Source organism: Stegodyphus dumicola, chromosome 10 (genome assembly GCF_044657685.1).
Source record: "Stegodyphus dumicola isolate Sdum_Otavi_A_Nest chromosome 10, ASM4465768v1".
Classification (NCBI taxonomy): Eukaryota; Metazoa; Arthropoda; class Arachnida; order Araneae; family Eresidae; genus Stegodyphus; species Stegodyphus dumicola.
Window position 1 is genome coordinate 177,936,981 of NC_140777.1, and position 20,475 is coordinate 177,957,455.

A 20,475-nucleotide genomic window follows, 5' to 3' on the forward strand; every position below is an offset into this window, starting at 1 on the left:
AGACATAAATATGACAATATGATAAAAATTACATAAATGAAATATCATTCAGACACACGGCAGTCATTCTTGATTTAAGGATTCACTGATCCATTTTATCACATAAAAACGGAGGATATGAAGAAAACAGCTTACCTGCTTTTTTTGCAGCGTAGAGGTTGGCTTCTTCTTGAGCTTTGCCTATATTTTTTTTATATCGTATCCTCTTGTTGCCAAACCAATTAGATACCTAATAATTAGATAAAAGCGTTTCCATGTTAAATTGAGTTGTATCTTGAAATCAAACATTTATTTAAAATTATTGTTTTTAAATAAAGCATATTTTAACTGCGGAGTGAAAAGAATGTTTTTGATACAGTTTTTTTTTTTTTTTTTTTTTTTTTAAGATTATAAGATGTAAGCCTGAAATACGGCATATTTTCTTTAACTTATACATTTACTCTTCTGCCAAAGATATTTGGAAACCTTTCCTTTCGAGACTTTTAACATTAAAAACCAAAAATCGTTTAAAATTACTGGTTTTTTTTTTTTTTTTTTTTTTTTTTTTAAATCAAGCTATTCTGTTTCAAACTGTATCGGGATTTCCTAAAATGTAGTTACAGGTTCCACCATAGATGGTACTGTCTTTAGGTGCTCGGTTGTACACCCTTGTGTAGACAGATGCGGATACCTTTATGAAAATCACCTCACAACTTGAAAAAAAGCAACCTCAAAACATGTGTCGGCATCTTTGTCTTTTTCATTCGCCTTATTAATTCAAATAGTAAATTAGAACTCTACTCGCATAAAAGTAATTCAACAGGATGCTGGCATCTACGTAAAAATTTCTTTTACAAGGTTCCAATGGTCGGGAATGGCGCACTAGTCGGAAATGGTTGAAGGTCTTCGAGAATGCATAGAAAGGAACTTGTTTCACGATGCAAACGATTCGACTCGGCATTGACCGCAAGACGGGGAACGGACAACTTCTCCTGTTACAATCCGAGCACAACAATATGGTAGCCCGCACCCCTAACGACTACACCGAACAGGGCGGTTCGGCAGAAAGGTGCTGGCACTATTCTGAACATTAAAATCTGATTTCCATCGAGATGCTCCAAAGAATTCTTGCGCTGGCGAATACTGGTTGACCTGCAGGAGTGCGCGCCCGCCCATTTATGGTGAGTTACTGTCGCAATATAGAGAAAAATAAGGGAAGGTATCATCATCATCATTCCATTGAGTGACAGTCCGGGGTACGCCTTGGCCTTGTTGGTCTAGTTCTATAGCAAGGCCTTCTGAACAGAATAGTTCTATAGCAAAGCTTTCTGGCCTAGTTCAGAAGGGCTTGCTCTATAGTAGTTAAACTGCTCCAATCAATCAATCTTTACAAAGGACAACAATCAATCTTTACAAAGGACCATAATCAGATGGAACCATCGGTAATTGTATGAAAATTTACCATCGCTAATAAATGAAGATGAAATAAGAGAAGTTTTCATTGCAATGACAACCTTGTTGGCCTAGTTCTATAGCAAGGCCGCCTTCTGAACAGAAGGCCTTGGCGGCCTAATTCTATAGCAAGGCCTTCTGAACAGAATGGCCTAGTTCAGAAGGCCTTGCTCACCTCTACAGCAGCCAAACTGTTCCAATTCTTAGTTCTAAGGGCTAAACAATCTTCCTCTACAGCATCTATCCATCGAAGTCTAGCCTTTCCCTTTGTGTTACCTGGTCTAGCCGAAAAAAAATTGTTTAATGTGTTACTGTTGTTCATACAAATAACACTACTGTCGCAATATAGAGAAAAATAAGGGAAGGTATCATCATCATCATTCCATTGAGCGACAGTCCGGGGTACGCCTTGGCCTTGTTGGTCTAGTTCTATAGCAAGGCCTTCTGAACAGAATAGTTCTATAGCAAAGCTTTCTGGCCTAGTTCAGAAGGGCTTGCTCTATAGTAGTTAAACTGCTCCAATCAATCAATCTTTACAAAGGACAACAATCAATCTTTACAAAGGACAACAATCAATCTTTACAAAGGACCATAATCAGATGGAACCATCGGTAATTGTATGAAAATTTACCATCGCTAATAAATGAAGATGAAATAAGAGAAGTTTTCATTGCAATGACAACCTTGTTGGCCTAGTTCTATAGCAAGGCCGCCTTCTGAACAGAAGGCCTTGGCGGCCTAATTCTATAGCAAGGCCTTCTGAACAGAATGGCCTAGTTCAGAAGGCCTTGCTCACCTCTACAGCAGCCAAACTGCTCCAATTCTTAGTTCTAAGGGCTAAACAATCTTCCTCTACAGCATCTATCCATCGAAGTCTAGCCTTTCCCCTTGTGTTACCTGGTCTAGCCGAAAAAAAAATTTTTAATGTGTTACTGTTGTTCATATAAATAACACTACCAGCCCACTTGAGGCCTCTTATTTAAATGTAAAGCTAAATATCGATACAAATTTCATACTTCTGGCTATCGATAAGCAATGATCATGCAATCATGAATTATTTCTCAGACTGCGCCCGCGTTGACGAAACATGTCAACGAGTGTCGGAGAGACAAGAAATAACAACAAAAACGCAACAACGATGCCAGTCCATCCAAAATGGCACATAAAACAAAGGCACTCACTTGAAGCTGTTCGTCACGTGACCGACATGACGTCACGGTAAATAAGATTTCGCGGCAAAATACGAAAAGGTGAGGCATGCATACATACAGCGATGAGGGTTACTGGGCGGCGAGCTCATATAAATACGTTCTTTATTCTGGCGAGCGGTGGTTGCTTCCCCCGAGTCTTGATTCATTATAATTTAATGAGTTTGTCGTTCGTATCGCGCTCGAGAGGTTATAAATATTAATAACGTGTCGCGGATGGACTACGTAAATTTCCAGCACACCCTGAAGCTCCGTGGATATTCTTACTTGTAAGGAAAATAGACATGTTCCGAGATTTTTATCTGGAACAAGGTTTGTTTTTTGTTGCTGCTGTTGCTTTGCTTAACCTGAAAGATAGCGCAATCCAAGTCCTGCTGGCTTGCTTCAAACTGTCTTGTAAAATGTCACGTTCGAATACTTCCACACAGAGAGATAATAAAGGATGGAATGTAATTTACGAACTAGATAACAAATATAAACAATACATAAAATCTATGCAGACGCCTATTAAAGCTGTCTGCAAATCTACTGACGTTATGTCAGTAGTTTTTCCTTCGAATGCAAAGACTCAGTTATGTAGAGCGTTTTCCAGTTTCTTAAAGATTAGTTCTTTCAGTCTTTTTCTATAAATTCCACGCTTTTCAAACAGCTTTTTTAATAAGTATATATTCTTGCCACTTTTACTCTATTATTCGGCTTCAGCTCACGTACATTCGCAAACGATAACCGAATGCTTTGTCCGATATTAAATTTCATCAACCAAAGGTTAAAAATTATGCTAGCATTTCGGTAATTTTCAATCTTCGAGACCGTTTTGGTCCGTAACCTGCACAGCAGTGTAAAATCATTGTTGATTTGGTTTTTAAAATATACCTATATTCATTATAAGAACGTACAATAATTTGCACACTTCACACTCAGCAACGTATTTGAATTTAAAAAAATTTTACGATTTAACCCTCTGACTTATATGACTTTAACGGAACATATAAGCCCCACTAAAAGTTAAAAAATTCCTGCTAGGTTAAAAAGTACTTACTTAGCATCTCTTGAATGTTTGGGATCATCTTCCAGTAGTTGGAAGATCAAGACGCCGTTATGTTCGCCGTACACAAATGAACATAGAGAAAAGAACAGATAGAGTTACTCAATGTGTAATGTCGGATAACCCTGTACCATGCGATATAAAATATATTTCATATAATAAAGTTTTCCAGAATAACAGGTGTGCTTATAGTAAATCGATCGCTACGTGGTGGAACCTATGTAGTCCACCTTTAACTACGGCTGGGACGTATGGCTTGAAAACCGTTTGTCAAAAAAATCCCAAATGCTAAATTTACCTTATTTACGACATATTTTGATCACCAAATGTTAATATAAAACTAATTTAAATAACAACTCATTCGGAAGTTGTCAATAAAAGAATGTTTTGTAAAGTGTAGACTTTTCTCAGAATTGATTACCATGTATTTTGCGTAAAAGCAATGGACATCCATTTTTTCGTGTGAAGGTTAATATTAACTGCCATTCCATATATAGCCATGCAAGGCTTTGGTCTTTGTTTACTGAACAAGGAATATTTGCACAGTGTCAAAAGTTTTGAATTTTGAACTAATTACAATTTCAATAATTAATGCATGTATTGAAAAAGTCTGGTATCCTCTCAGCAACCTTAAAGTATTCGAGTTTATAATTAACCAAATTTTGATTAGTTGGTCAAAAGTATGATTTTGCCGCAGCCTTTTCCTACCATCAATCAGAAATTTTGACGAAAAGAAAAGTTCAAAAGTTACCAGAATTTTCACTCCGAACAGCATCGCTGATTCGTTTTGTAATGCGGTTTATTTAATTTTGGAAATAAAAAAACTATAATCAGATAAATTCCTCACTAGATGATTTCGAAATTAATCTCTAATAAGGAAAACTTTCCTTTATTTACCAGCTCAGAGGCTTATGATTCTGCCGATACGGAAACGTGAAAAATAAACTCCGTTTGCTTCTGCAGATTCCAATTTTATCATTGAAACTTAAATCTTGCAAGATCCCCCTCACTTTTCTTTGTATTTCTTCATCACCCTTCGCCCTCCCCCTAAATCAAAGCAGACAGAAACCTAGTTTCATAATTTTGATCGCCGACTCGAGTAGTTAGTTATAACTTAAGAAGCATTAAATAGCGTAAATTAGTAAAACGTTAGTAATATTAAAATATTGGGTCAGTCCATAAATTCCTGCGCATTTTTTGGTAAATTTTTAAATAATATAAAAACACACAATTTAGCATTTTAATCAATGATATATTTTCCTCCATTATCTACAATGTCTCGCCATCTTACAGGCAGCTTTTTTATGCCATAGCCGTAGAAAGACTCTGGTTTTGATGTCAAAAGACATGAAAGTTCATTGTGCACAGCCTGTTTAGAATTAAATTTTTTTCCCAGTAAAAACTTTTATAAGGTACGAAATAAGTGAAAATCACTCGGGGCAATATCTGGGGAGTAAGCAGGATGTGGCAAAACCTCCCAATTAAATTCACTCATTTTTTGCAGCGCTGTTCGAGCCGTATGCGGACTAGCGTTATCACGATGAAACAACACTTTCTTGAAATTCACCCATCGTGGGCGTTTTTTTAATCCATTCTGATTTTAGACGGCAAAGTTGTTCACTATAAACTTCCGAATGAATCGTTTGATTTGGTTATAACAGTTCAAAACGTCCTGAACGGGGTTCATCATCCATGCTGCTTTCTTTAAAATTGTTAAACCATTTCTGGTTTAACAATTAAGTCAAAGTCCTTACACACTTATAGTGTGTTTACCATGTACACTATTAATTTTTATCGCTGCAAACCTGGCAGATTCACCACACGAAAATAAAAAATGTAGCACAGCACGTTTGTACTGATTATCTATATTCATCTTCTGCGGGTGCTAAAATGCGTTCCATATTTACGAAAGTGGGTGATGAACTGAAATATATTAATTAAACGATGACAAGTTTCAGCAGGTTCAAGATTGCATTGTTTTAGTAAATGCGTCATAGTGAATTCCACGCATACTCTTAATGCGCACGAACTTATGGACTGACCGACATTTTAATTTTTAAATCACAATTATTTATCTCACAAGAGAAAGTCCTAAAAGGAATCATGAAGATAATTTTTCAAGATGTAAGGCAGAATATGCGATGGCAACAAAACAAGTCTCTCCTTTCCAAAAAGGTTTTGGAAGATTAAATATTTTGCAATATTTTATTACATTTTCAGTACGCAAAAGCAATTGTTTCTTCACGAGATCTGAACTGCGATCTTCAACCTGTTAACTGAGTTACATTACCGGAGTACGAGGAAGCAGGAGGGCGATAATTCCTTGCAAAATAAAATAGAGGGGCGGGGGAGAAAATGATAAATAAAAAGTCTGAAATGTTTCCGATTTTAACGCCCTCCCCCAAAAAAGGGTTTTGTTGAGGTGGGTTCTCGCTGAACTAGCACTTTACCAGTCGGTTGCTACTAACCCTTTTTTTGGTGGGGGGGGGGCTTAGCTTTATTATTAAGCATCATTTTCTTCGCACTTACGCTATATTACAGTTCAACAGCAAAATTACAAAACTTTTAAAAGCAGCACAGCAGTATGCGTTACGAATTCCCGATGCAGCCTTAAGTGTAGGCACACATTTTTAATCCAAAGGGGTAATTTGCCCAGCACTATTATGTTCGTTTTGGCATTTTGCGTTGATTCACTATAAATGTCGGTTATTCACTATAAATGTCACTTTTCAAATTGTTGCCACCCAACATTATAGCCCTGTATTATATTTAAAGAAATTAAATAATGAAGAATCTGCGTAAATGTATGTATGTTTCTCGCATTGGGATAAAACAACGGTAGCTAGCGCCATCCAATTTTGAAGAACGTAATCCTTCTCCTAATATGGGCATCTGGAAGCCCAAATTTGGAATTTGTTTTATTATCTATTTCATATTTTGTAAAACTTTAACGAATTTTTGATTAACGAAATCAACGATTTAAAAGCGAGCAATGGCAACACTCTACGGAAATAATAATAATAATAATAATAATAAACAAACCTTTTTATCTCCAGCAGGCGAGACTGTGTATCGGAAATTCTAAAGATATGTTAATTGAAATTAAAATTATTTTCCGATATTACCATTGAACTGAATTTTATGGTTTAAGTGCGAAAAATACGATATTTAATAAATAAAGGTAACACACAAAACGTTAAAAAAAAAAAAGCCCTTTGGGCGTAATGTTAAATTTGAAAGCTTTTAAATTTTAATCCCCTCCCTCAGTCTTACGCCACTTAAAATTCGATTCAACAGCAAAATCACAAAATATTTGAAAATTGCATAACTTTAAAATTTCTGACAGTCTAGCGTCGAGATAAATTTGGTTTCTTCCTTACAGTGCTGCCACTGCTCGCTTTCAAATCGTTGTGTTTATCAATCAAAACTTCGGTTAAGTTTTTCAAAATATGACACAGATAATAAAACAAATTCGAAATTCAAAATTCGGGCTTCCAGGTGTCCATGTTCGGGTGCATGTTCCACGTGCCCATGTTCCGTTATTCAAAATTGGATGGCTTTAGGAACCGTTGTTTTTTCACAATGCGAGAAACATGCATACATTCATGCAGATTCTTCATTATTTAATTTCTTTAAATGTGATACAGGGCGATAATACTGGGTGACAACAATTTGAAACCGTTTATAGTGACTGAACGCAAAAGCCGGTTCGAAACTATCCCATTCGAGATTAAACGTCCCGTTTGGGCTAATAATCTTAAAATTGAATCAAATTGGAATCTTAAAGTTTAATCAAATCGACTCAGAAGCTAATTCGAGAACAAATTTTCGATTTTTTTTATTTTATATTTTATTTTATTTTTTTAACGTTAAGCACCTTGAATATTTAAATGTGTCCCAGTATTAAAAAAAAAGGGGGGGGCACTTTTTGAAATAAGGAAAACGTTGATAAGTTTACGAGAACGGATAGTTTGTATCATTACCTGAGATACCGTGATACCACACTTCCTGGCGAGTTCTTCTTTCGCCTCTTCGCTTGGGTAAGGATTGCTGAGATGGGAATAGAAGTACTCGTTCAGGATCTCCGTCGCCTGTTTGCTGAAATTCCGCCTCTTCCTCCTGCAGCACAGAAATAACAACATTATATAATAAAACGAGTATTGCACAACAAAAGAATTTACATGCGAATAGCTAAGCTAATATTGGACGCGTAACTATGACAACTAAACTCTCAGCATATCGTTTATCAAATTCAATCACTAACACATCCAATTGCAGTTGATGGACAGGCGATAAAAGAGATCATCTTGGTTTTAGTTGCTTTCAAACAGATTTTGTTAAGAGTGTGAAGTCTGTTACGCTTTTCGAAGCAAGAAACACAAGCAACCAGCTCGCCGAGATTCGAAACACAGAGCTTGCAGTTGCTAACTGTATAAGGTATTTCTCCAGCTTTCTTCGCATGCCTTCGTGGTGTAGTGGTCAGCACGCTCGACGCGTATTCGAGAGGTCCGTGGTTCGAGTCCCGGCGAGGGCATTGCTCATTTTTGATGTCTCCTGCTTCGAAATAATGTAATGTCTATACAACTGAACATGAACCTTTAGAGAAAATAACGATCATTCCTTATTCCAGTAAAGTTACTAACGTTGCTATATTACATTCCATCTGCCGCATGCTCTTGCTATGAGGATCGCACGTGTTCACGGATGAATATATATCAACAGCTCGCACATGTATAGATTAATAGTTCCAGTAGCGACAACTTATTTTATCGGATAATTTTTCATCGAATGAGTGGCAAATTCAAGCGCAAAAACTTGGTCTTCTGGTGTGCTGCAGATCATCATTCAACGAACTCTTGAAGTTCCGCATAAGTCATCAACAGAGAGATTAAGAGCAAGAAGATTGGGAGGGACAGAAAGATTTATAACGAGTACAGAGCTTCACTTAAGTGGCTCAGAAATAAATGTTTCTTCCCCCTTCTTAACAGCTAACAAGATTCATACGCACTCAATGCGCTAAAAAATACGAGGGAAATCAGAGTTTAACGATTGGCTGAATCACAACATTTAATTGCAGCAGACGCTTAACAGCCCAGCTTTCTTTAGATGGAGAGTATCATGAATTGAAATTGTATCGTATTACATGCGAAGATAATGTTGCAAAGCCAACGCGCTTGCACCTGTTAGTAAACTAAATAATTCCCAAACATTTTCGGTTAGTGGCACTCTTAGCATATCGGAAGACGGCGTCCAATTTACCAGCTAAGAGTAACAATATTCACTTATCTAATGCTCACAGGACGCCAAAATACGTAAATAATAATAAATGAAACATGTATTTTAAATTCAGAAGCAACTGATACAAAATAAGCATATCACTGTTCCAAAACGACTTTTCTCACAATACTTGCTTTTTGAAAAATCCATATTTGCACAAGTATGACATTGAATACGGAACTGTTCGTTCATTTTTTACTGATATTCAGCAGTCAGTCAGTCATCCGTTGCGGAATTTTTCCTGTGAATAAGAAGCTCACATCTAAGCTAAGACGTACAAGCTCAAAAGCTAATAAGATGTACAAGATAGTTCAATAAAATGTCCCTCTACATGTACAATCTGAAGCAAGGCTAGCACTTGTGCATTCAACTAAGCATATCGGGTATCGCCGGACGTTGCTAACGGCTAAGCTTCCGTCCCGGATGGAATTCCGCGGGAGAACATGCTGGAATGAGTTGTGATGGTCTCCCACCTCTCTTCCCCTGCCACCAACTTCTCGAAAGGATTTCGGCTCGGCTCGCTGTGTATTTTGATTGTTCCCTTGACGTACACTATACGCTGACAAACATCATCGCCTTCTCCGAGATTTGAACCTGGGCCTTTCGGTACGGCAGCCAGCGTTGTTACTAACTGTTACCCTGTCTAAGCGGAGGTGCATTCAGATTATCCTCCTACAGGAGGTCTTCAATATCCTCCTACAGGAGTACATTCCAATGGGGCTTTCGTTCTTAGCCTTGAATGCAGGCGAAATTTATCGCATTTCCATTTGAAAATAATTTCCATACCAACTGATCAGCTGATACATTGCTCAGAAACCGTAGTTTGCACATTACCTGTTAAATGTTTTTCCCATCAAATCCACATTTTGATGGTGACCTACCTTAATGGCTTAAGTACGTGCTTATTTTGCTTAATGGTTAATACATCTCCGCAACACATCCGTGCTCCGATTCTAAAACCAAGGGGATACGTATAATTTCCGTAAAAATACTGGAATAGCTCTTAACGCCTCTGTAAGCTACCAACGGTGACTCAAGGCTCCACGAAGCATAGTTTTAAGAACCACTGAGTTTTAAGTGTTAAATTGTATAACAAGAATGCGTATCATCATTACCCACAAGATGTCTAATTAAACTCAGTGTTTATTTAAAAAGCAAGACAATAAAATATAATATCAACTTTTGCAATAACGTCCAGTTCCAACTTTTATTGCTGAACTTTATTAGATAGGGAATGTATACGCTGTTTAAAATAATGAGCAAAACCGAGTTGGCCAAAGTGACACTAATCCGTCTCAGACATAGCAACGCTTAAAAAATCAAGTCAACAGCCATATAGTATTTTAACTTTCTTGCAAATATTTCAAGCGGCCGTGTTAGTAAGTCGTAGAAGATATCTGCAAAGGGGTTTGATATTGATTCCTCACTGAAGGAAAGCGAATTACGTTCTTCGAGCAGAGAAGGCAAAGGCTCCGAGGCATATGGACACAAAAGCTAAGGGTAGGGACAAGTTCGGCCTCAGCTTTTGTGTCCTCTGATCTCTACAAAATCATATAAATTTTGAATCTGTAAATGGATCTGTAAATATATGAGATTCGCGTGAAATATAAGTCTCCTGTGTTCATGAAAATTTAATATATCGTCAAAATATTTTTACTTTCAGAGGCATAAGCTTTTTCCGAACCCTATTTTGGACGCATCAGAATCAACCCATACACAATCGGTGTACTTACAAAAATGCAGAACTGGCCTGCTTCGGTCAAAGTTCACCATATTAAAGTAAACCAGATGAATCAACTGCGTTAAGAAGCAAATCTTCAGAAATCAAGAAAACAGTAAATGTCCTCCCTGGATAGCGACAACCCAGACAGTGGTGTCCTAGCTGGGGGAAATCGAGCGTTGGTGAAACACCACCACGACTTCTGCAGGGAAAGGAAAACTTTTAAAACGTGACGGCGGCGATGGCAGTAGTAAAACCAAAAATCGCACACAGCTCGGGGGTCCTCCGTCGAGGTTTTAAGAAACGCCGGTAATTAGCTTAGCCACGACTCACGCCATGACATCTGAATTCTAATTAATGGTACGTTTATGGCAGGTAAGGGATTAGTTTTGCGGCCTAACGCCTGAATGAGTTTCGCGCGCCTATATTCTCAACGCCTCCCCACATCTCCCTCCCTGTAACTCACTTTCCATTTTCATTGAACGAAAGCGCGCCCTGTATAATCCTCCCCTCTGCCGCCCTCTTTTAAAACAGGAAAACTTTTCCTCCCAGCGTGTAAAAGTTTGCTGAAAAATGTCGTTTTAATGGCTCCTGAAAGTGCCTAAAATCGTCTGTGATGGAAGGCCTGAGAAGTACGGATTCAACAGGAGTATTCGGGTGGGTGGTGGCAGCGGTGTTGGAGGGAGGGTAAGGTAAGGGAGAACTTTTAAGTATTTCTAATTTTTGGCGATTGAAATGGCACGCACAAATGCATCTGCACCGCCGACAGTTAATTCCGAAATTAAAATCGGTAAGAAATAGGGATGGCAAAGATCCATCAGAAAGCCTCTTGCGCCAGAAAAATAATTATGGTTAGTTAGACAGCATACACCCGAGTAGGTCCTAACGAAAACAGAGACGTTTATAGCCGAAATTTTGTTATAAATGATGTAATGTTAAAGTGGCAAACTAAAATATATTATATTCAAGCTGAACTGGCTATGTTCTCGTTCAAATTCTAATAACTCTTATATATTATCTTTTAGGATTAACACTTTTTTCAGTTCCTAAGGTTCCTTAACTTACATTCAAAAAGTTTTCTCTATAAAAGATGAAACTTTTAAAACACAATTACGTAAAATTAAGACAGCATTAGCTATTAGAATGCCTATTCTACAGATCACATTTAATATTAGATTGTCCACCATCGATTAATTTTAGACGTAGAGAACTTAAAATAGTTTGATTTAAATACACGAAGAAGATAATTTATGCCTAAAGATTTTTTTAACCATGTTAATAAAGGATTAAGACAGTTGTTTTTAAGCCAATCCTAAATCCATCATCCATTCCATTTTTAAGCCAATCCTAAATCCATCTTCAGTGGCATAGCCGAAGTAATGTATTTTCTTGAATTTGTAGTTTCCTGTTCATGATTTAAAATACATTAAACCTTCGTTTAAAATTAGCAGCTACAACCAGACACCAATGAGATCAAATAAAACAAAAAGATCCTATATGTAAATGATTTAAGTTACAGTCAATAACTCGATTATATTACATAGACTAATAGCGAAACGTTTTTCAGCAGCAACAACATCAGGGAGAGGGGATTGTTAATAATTTTTACCAGGCCTAACTTCTTTTCAAGAAAACATTTCACAGCTATTTTCGCTGAATGCAATACCTTACTCAACTTTCACCTAGACTTAAATGACAATTTTAATACCATCTCGTCCACGCTGAAATGCAGAAATCTCGGATCCGTAAGTTCTTCGTTTTCAGTTACTGAAGAGTTACTTTTACGGATTTTGTATATGTGTTAATAACTTCAGGAAAATTACATGTGAAATTATACTATTTTTCCCATAATGTAACATGAAATGTTTGAAAAAGTCCGAAGTTTTGCCGGAAAAATAAGATTACGGGCGCAAGTGGATGTAAGATTGAGTGAATGGGTATCTCGCTAAATTGGTGATATATCGCCAAGGTAGCAACGGTTTTGGCGACTAATTTTTGTCACCATATTTGGCGATAAGTCGACAAACTTGGCAACCATTTCACGTCAGTTGGGCTCGATCGCTGTATAGCTAATTGGTACCGTGATTGAATAAATACATTTGGTCCCTATATGTAACTATAACCGTACCCGGCGCTCACATGCTTTCCAGTAATTTCGAGAAGTGGAAGGTATTCTCGGAAACTACATTATTTATGGGATGACACAATGTTTATCTTCCTACACACGTACTCGTTTGTTTTGCACTTATGCGAGAATTGGATAGTTTTATAATGTATATATAAGCTATTGTATATTAAGATATACAGTCTTTGGAAAACACGGCTGAATCATAAATTTTGCAATGAGTAGACAATCCCCGAATCAGGGAATTATAGACGCTAATAGCAGAATCAATGCTGTTTAGTATAAAAAACAGGTAGGAAAAAAGTGGTTAAGATGCTATTTCCAAAAGAAGCATCATTGGGCGAATACTTGTCATTTTAATTAAATCTCGAACGTTAAAATTCTTAGCTCATTCCTTCCCTCCCCTTCACAGCGATCCTCTTTCCTATTTATCTTCGTTTTCAGCTGCACTATCTCGATCCCCCCCCCTCTTCGGTATAAAATCTATTTATTATCAAGATTTTTTTTTAAACCTTCAGCTTGGAGAAAAAGGTTTCAAGATATTTAACAATTTTCTTTAGTGCTAAAATAAAATGATTGTAGCTTCCCTTTTTTTTTTTAACCCTCTCCCGTCCTCGTTTTGTAAGGAAAGAAACTGCAACTTCTTCGAACGCTAATAAACAAAGTAATAAAAAAAAAAAAAAAAGACCTTTGGTATTAAGTGGTAAATATTTTCTTGCTGGTTGTTATTAGCCGAAAGAAATTTTTTAAAGATTTTCTTTCCCTTTTCGTTACCTCCACCCCCTAAAACTTCTTTGATGTGTCAGGTAATAATTAATTTGCAAAAGCCTCCTCCTACTTTTGAATTCTGCTTACTTGTTTTTTACACGGAGTTGTATTGTTTGCATTTAAAGTAATGCCGTTCTTCAAATTTCGGCTAAAAATTGAATGGCATACTTGAAAGTCTTATTTGATACTGAATTATAAAAACTTCTAATTTAAAAAAAAATTTGTGTACAAAATTTGGGGGAAAAAATCCGCTTTCCATTCTAAATCATAAACAAAGGCTGGTCACATGACTGTTAAACATCTCTTTGTAGAAACAGGGAAATATGTCCAGCTACAAAACTATCTTTCTGTGCGGTATTTTACATATTTATACTAAAATGGTACCTTAAGAACATTAACTTTCAGAAAATGCTTCCAAAATTATTCCTAAAATCTCTTTGAATTACCACGAAAGGAAAATAGATTTCTTTATAAATAAATCACTGCAGAAAGTTACTTTCTTTGAAATTTATTAGTCCAAAGGGGCTTTTGTCCCTGAAGGACTATTGTTTTCGTTTTGCGATTTTGCGTTGAATCACAATAAATGTCCGTTTCACTTTTCAAACTGTTGCCACCCAATGGAGTCCTGCATTATATTTAAAGAAATTAAATAATGAAAAATCTGCATAAATGTATGTATATTTATCGCATTGTGATAAAACAAAGGTACATAAAGCCATCGAATTTTGAATGACGTCATCCTCCTACGAATAGGGGCATGTGAAAGACCAAATTTGAAATTTGGAATTTGTTTCATGATCGATTTCATATTTTATAAAACTTTAACGTATTTTTGATTAACAAACTCAAGGATTTCAAAGCGAGCAACGGCAACACTCTACGGGGGGGGGGGGGAACCTTTTTATCTCTAGCGCGCGGAACTGTGTATCGGAAATTCTAAAGATATGCTCATTTTAAATTTATTTTGCTATTGAACTGAATTTTAAGTACAAAGAACATGATATTTAATAAATATAGGTAACACACAAAACGTTAAAAAAAAAACGCCCCTTTGGACGTAATTTAAAATCTAAAAAATTCTATTTTTTTAAAAAATTTTTATTTATTTATTTATTTATTACTGGATATTTTGTTTCAATTATTAAACTTTTTCATAACATACTTAAAATTCGTATTTATTCAAAATATCTTATCATGTAACATTTGCTAAAATTTAAATTTTATTACTGCTTTTTTATAGTTACAAGTTATTTGTTTACTATCTGCAGTATTAAAATTTTTAACTCTACAAACCTCAACACCTTTTATTGCATATTTCTCGCACACAGAATGCCCGAAAAATGTGTTGAAGTTTTATGCATGTAAAATTGCTACAGCATGTGTCTAGATATGGTGGAGCACTTTAACAATATTTTTCCAAACGTAGCAAAAATCAACATCAACTTTAAGCCCTGTCTACACGAGGTGACACGAACAAGTATCTCTTCAAGTCTGCGGCGCTTACGCCAGTCCGTTTACACAAAGACACATATCTCTAGAACCTACAGGGGAGTCGCAGTCTATACTTTTCAAAGATAGAGAAAGATGGGTTAAAAAATTCGTTTTCTGGAGTGGTGGACTGAGCAAAATGAGTACATTCTTTAGGCTTTATGATACCTGGAACACCATGATACTTTTCAGCAACTGCGTAAAACGGTTTAGCACGTTCAGACGGCAGTGCATTTAGCTGAAGAACTTTTAGATAAATCAATGAATTTATGTGGTACTGTAAAAAGAAATAGAAAACTTCTACCGGCAGAATACAAAACTAAAACAAAACCAAGGTAACATTGCGAGTATGGAAAATCCTAAAGGAGTTAATTTTTTTAAATGGACAGACAAACGGTCTGTTTGTTAACTACTTGCAACAATCATACTTGTACTATGATTGAAGGAACAAGTAGTAAGCTAAAAAATTTAGTTTAACTACAATAATGCAAAAAAAGGCGTTGATATATCCGATCCAATTGCATCATATTACAATTCCTTATGCAAAACTGTTAAGTGATACAGAAAACTTATCATAGAATTGATTGGAGCAACATCAATTGTCAATGCATGGTATATTCAGAAGAGGTGGGGTACCAAGCATTTTAATATTTTAAAACGTAGAGAAAATATCATTGATCGGCTGAAATGCCTACAGAACCACAAACACCTAATATAACTACACATTTTCTTGAGAAGTATTCCGGAACTACGAGAAAGTCACGGAAACGATGCCGTGAATGTTATAAATCTTTATCTGCTCGACGAGGTAGAGACATTGCTGAAAGTAAATCGAAAAGGGTTACAATGTTTTGCCGATTTTGCGAAGGTGAACCACCACTATGTCTAAAATGTTTTTTTAAAAAAAACCCACAAAAACAAATAAATATGTAAATACATTCATTACGTCTATTATGGTCTACCTGAAAAATTAAGATTTTCAGTTTTTCAATAAAAAAGTTATTTTTAACCACATGAATTATTTTTCATCAAACAAAACTGTCTTACAAAACTATAGCTGATGTGAGCCACCGGTGGTACACGCCGCCAGATGAACCATTCGCGTGTGAGACACCGCTGGTACACGCCGCCGCATAAACCATTCGTGTGTGAACCATCGTTGGTACACACCATCCTCAACGTGCTAAAGATTTTAAAATTTCTCTCGCAGTGAAGAGCTGGACAAAACAAAGATGGAACATCGCTATACTTTAAAACGACAATGCATTAACCATTGCTTTCTTGTGGAAATAATGGTCTAGGGAAAATGGCACATTCTGTAATAATCCTAAAAATCTGGATGGAACACCACTGCACTTTTCAACGACGGTGCACGACGTTTCCAAGGAACTGGTCAAAATAGGCCTGTTCTTTAACCTTTATAAAACCTGAACGAAATCATATTTTCGACCATACAAAATACATTAAACATTCATTTTCCGGGAGGTGTAATAGACAAAATTTGACCCTCATGCAACCTGAATCTTATCCTTCAAGATTCTTTTCTTAGGAGATGTTCAAATAAAGATGAAAATCAATACAAATTTACAATGAAAATCTTGGCCACTTAAAGGGAAAACACGCTGCAGTAATTGCAAACATTAACTCAAAAAAATTCTTTCCGGAATGTTGATCAAATGTGAGTATCTTTTTTAGTTTTTGAAGTTGCTATAAAAAGTCACACACAGAAAAAGTCATGTTATTAAGAAGCCATGTAATTTAGGAAATACAGTGAAGATGCACCATAACTTATTGAATATCATTTATTTCTGCAAAAATTAACATCCACGACTATTTCTCGACCAATCTTGTGTAATAATTTCCAACATATCTACCAATTCAGGTTTCAGAAAGCTAATATTTCTAACGCTTTGTCTGAAAAACTTTAAACTATTCGGTTAAATAATCAGATGAAATTTTAAGAGTTTTTTTCAGTACACTGAGGGTTTCAGAAACTGGTCTCGAATTTTCAAACAAAGAATATGGAACAAAACTATTCCTAGACTGTTTTTCCTTTGCGTTTTCTCGAATTTCGCGCCACTTGTAAGGCAAACACAGTACACTAAATCCAACACTTCTGCCGGAGAACATTTAAAGTGATTCTTCTTCTGGTTGTTTCTGTCAACATTCGGCGAAATTTCATCAGGGTAAAAGAAGGAATGGTGAGGTATAGGGCGAAAAAAAAATCAGCGTAAACAAATCTTAGACAGTAAAAATTTTCTTCAAAGATTCAGAGACGTGAGAAATTCGACGCTGCAAGGACAATCCTTTTCATTCCGAAACGAAAGAAATCTTCTGCTACTAACACCCAGGATAGGGTCGTTTGCTCATTCCGACAACGAAAAGTGGTGCTCTGTCTTTCTATTATTCGCTGGCGATTACTCAAAAATAAAATGATAGAAATGGTTCCACCACCCCTTCAGACGGTTGTATTTCAGTTTATATCTGCGAAGGAGGAAAAATAATAAGCGGGGTTACGAGGGGTAGAAGGAAGAAAAATTGGTTATTCCGTTTCCTTTCCTTTTAGAATTGTTAGTGGCATAATCTTCGAATCGTCTGTCACCGGAGAGCAAAGAATCATATTTCGCGAGGATATGGAAGCTGCGATTCTGCACTGATTACGTATGCGCATATAGCACAACATTCAAAAACGCTCGAAATTTATTTTAGAATAACCGATTCGTAAGGAATAAATTTATTCATGTAAAAGTCAATCACTTGTCTTAAAAATAAAGTCGTCTGCCTTAAATGCCGAATGTATATCATAAGAAGAAATTGAAAACTCATCTAAAAATTCTATCGATCCATTCTTTATGCAAATATATATGAAACCTTTTGTCATATACGTTAAACACTGCAATTAGTTACAGAATAAAAAAATTATTTTAGAAACATGTTGCGGCCACAAACAACTTGTAACACTACCCGTGCCTGTTTCAAAACTTTCACATTTTTGATAGCTTTGCTGCAAGCAGAAAGCAGCAAGCAATAGTGCAACTACGCTGAAGTGTAGAAGGCAAGTGTCTTGCATTTCGAGACGAAATCTTAATTCAGAATGAGTTAGTTTGGGTTCTCAATGCATTGGATTGGATAGTTAATACTGCTGTAAAATTATTATTGACTGTTTAAGTTTTAGTTCTATTTACATTACAAGTGTTATGTAAGAGTCATATGACATAGATTAATCCGGATATGACGCAGCGCAAAAAAAACCTTACCATTTTTAGAACAGAGAGGGGAAATAAAATTAAGAATTTAGGGGATGCTGCTAATTTAAACTATAACTCATATTTACTTTTTTTTATATTTCATAGCTATCGTAATCAATGCAGCTAAACACTACAACAGACTTAGTTCCCTGAAACCAGTTTAAGTAAATTCACTCTGTTAAGCTACAGACACCATGGAAAAATATTCTATGCTGAGACTTATGACAACTAAGGAACATATCAACATAATAATACACTCGACTAAATTCATACTCCTTTATAATTTCTTTAATGTAAACCTTTCATTTATTCGCATATTCGATTTTGAAAATTTTTAGGTGACTTATTATACACTGGTTATCATAAATTAAGGAAAAATCACAAAAATCACGATTACTGAAAAAGTTACATGTAGAATTTTATGAAACTTACCCACAATATACAACACATAGTAAGGTATCAAATAACATAAAAAGAAATTACCAGACAATTATGGTAGTATAGAAATTAGCACATGTATAGAATGAACAAATCGAAGATGTCAGTTTACTATAGTAAAAGTACCTTTAATATGGAATATAATCGCCTCTAGAAGCAATACAGCGGATTCAGCGATGTGTGATGCTTTCAGTTATGCGGTCTATCAGTTCCATAGGAAGCGAGAGCCATTGCTCTTGCAAAGCAGTTGCAAGCGCGGCAAGGGTCTAAGGGGGCGGATTGAGAGCAGCTTTAAACGTCTTCCTAAAGCATCCCAAACGTACTCGATAGGATTCAAGTCCGGGGATCGAGCTGGCCACTCAATGCGCATAATTGTTTCCTGTTGAAGATAATCGTATACGATGCGAGCCCTGTGTGGTCTTGTATAGTCTTCCTGTAACAGGAAAGCATCACCTATTGCCCCGGCATATGGGCGCACATAAGCATCAAGGATATCATCTCTATAAACATGAGCATTCACGGTTCCCCTTGGAAAAACGTTGTAGGTCTGTGCGTCCACCCAAAGAGAAGCCACCCCAAACACAGACACTGCCTCTTCCGTATGCATCTCTTTCACGGATGTTAAACGGATGATAACGGGTTCCAGGTTCTCTGCATATCAAATAACGCCTATTATCGCTTTCTAGACTAAACCTGGACTCATCTGTAAACAGAATAGCCCTCCATTGCTCAGGCGTCCAGTGAACATGTTGTCGAGCCCACTGGAAACGATCCCTGCTATAGCGTGACTTAAACGGCATGCAAATGGTTGTTCGTCTCGCATACAGACCACCTCCGTGAAGTCTTCTACTCACAGTTGACGCTGACACCAACCTCCCAGTGGCTGCAGCAAGGGAAGATCTAAGAAGAGTCGGAGTAGCGGTTCTATTCCTGCGTGCACAGAATGTCAAATATCTGTCATCGGCAGTCGTCGTAGCAGTTGGCCGTCCTTGGCTGAACCTCCTAGGTGCCGAATCTGTGATTTGAAATTGCCTCCAAAGTCTATGAACCACAGAAGGACAAACATTTAGCCATCTGGCCACTTCTGCTTGACTTTGTCCTACCTCTAGTCTCCCAATGGCTTTCTATCGTAGTTTTGCAGGCAAATGATGCCTGGAGATTATTGTTACGAATTGGCTATCTCAGATTTCTGATGTCACTATCACAGTGAAATATGTGGGCCTGCTCTCAAACATGGACTTTTATGCTCCTAGCAGATGACTTATTCCGAGTGCAGCGTCACTAATTTGCATATTGGAGTTTTACTCAGCTACTCTTACTTGGCAACATATTCAAATTTTACACGGTTTGGTTTATTTTTGAGGGAGTTATCGCTATTTTTGTGATTTTCCCTTAATTTATGAAAACCAGTGTATGTTAGCAATTGTACACACTTAAAAGTATTTCTAGGATTGAAATTTTGTGCGATTACTTAAATTCGAAAGTATGGACTGCTAGTGATGTACAGTGAAAATTCTTCTTGCTTGGAGTATAATATCGACATCGAAACCTGATTATAATTTATTCATTTATACACACCTTTCCAATAAGCCCCAACAGCACAGACTGCTTGCTGGTTTGCAACAACAGCACAGACTGCTGGCTACTTAAACGTAAAAACTTAGAAGACTTAGTAGAAGGTTTTGCTTCACGTCATCCCATAAGTAATGTGCAGATAGGACTTGATA

At 36.6% G+C, this 20,475-nt stretch overlaps 1 protein-coding gene and 1 non-coding gene across 4 annotated transcripts in view; one reads left to right on the forward strand and one right to left on the reverse strand.

The window, feature by feature from the left end:
• The window catches only part of LOC118189019 (homeobox protein extradenticle-like), a 675,900-nt gene that overhangs the window by 54,611 nt on the left and 600,814 nt on the right, over positions 1 to 20,475 (reverse strand). For all 3 annotated transcript variants that reach the window (XM_085825921.1, XM_085825922.1, XM_085825923.1), the window contains 2 exons: positions 7,668 to 7,803; positions 136 to 229 (listed from right to left, as the gene is read on the reverse strand). In XM_085825921.1, the coding sequence (XP_085682047.1) occupies positions 136 to 229; positions 7,668 to 7,803 (230 nt within the window). The remainder of the gene's footprint in view (positions 1 to 135; positions 230 to 7,667; positions 7,804 to 20,475) is intronic.
• Positions 8,146 to 8,218, forward strand: TRNAT-CGU (transfer RNA threonine (anticodon CGU)). Its single transcript has one exon. It is a non-coding gene; the product is annotated as a tRNA-Thr (tRNA).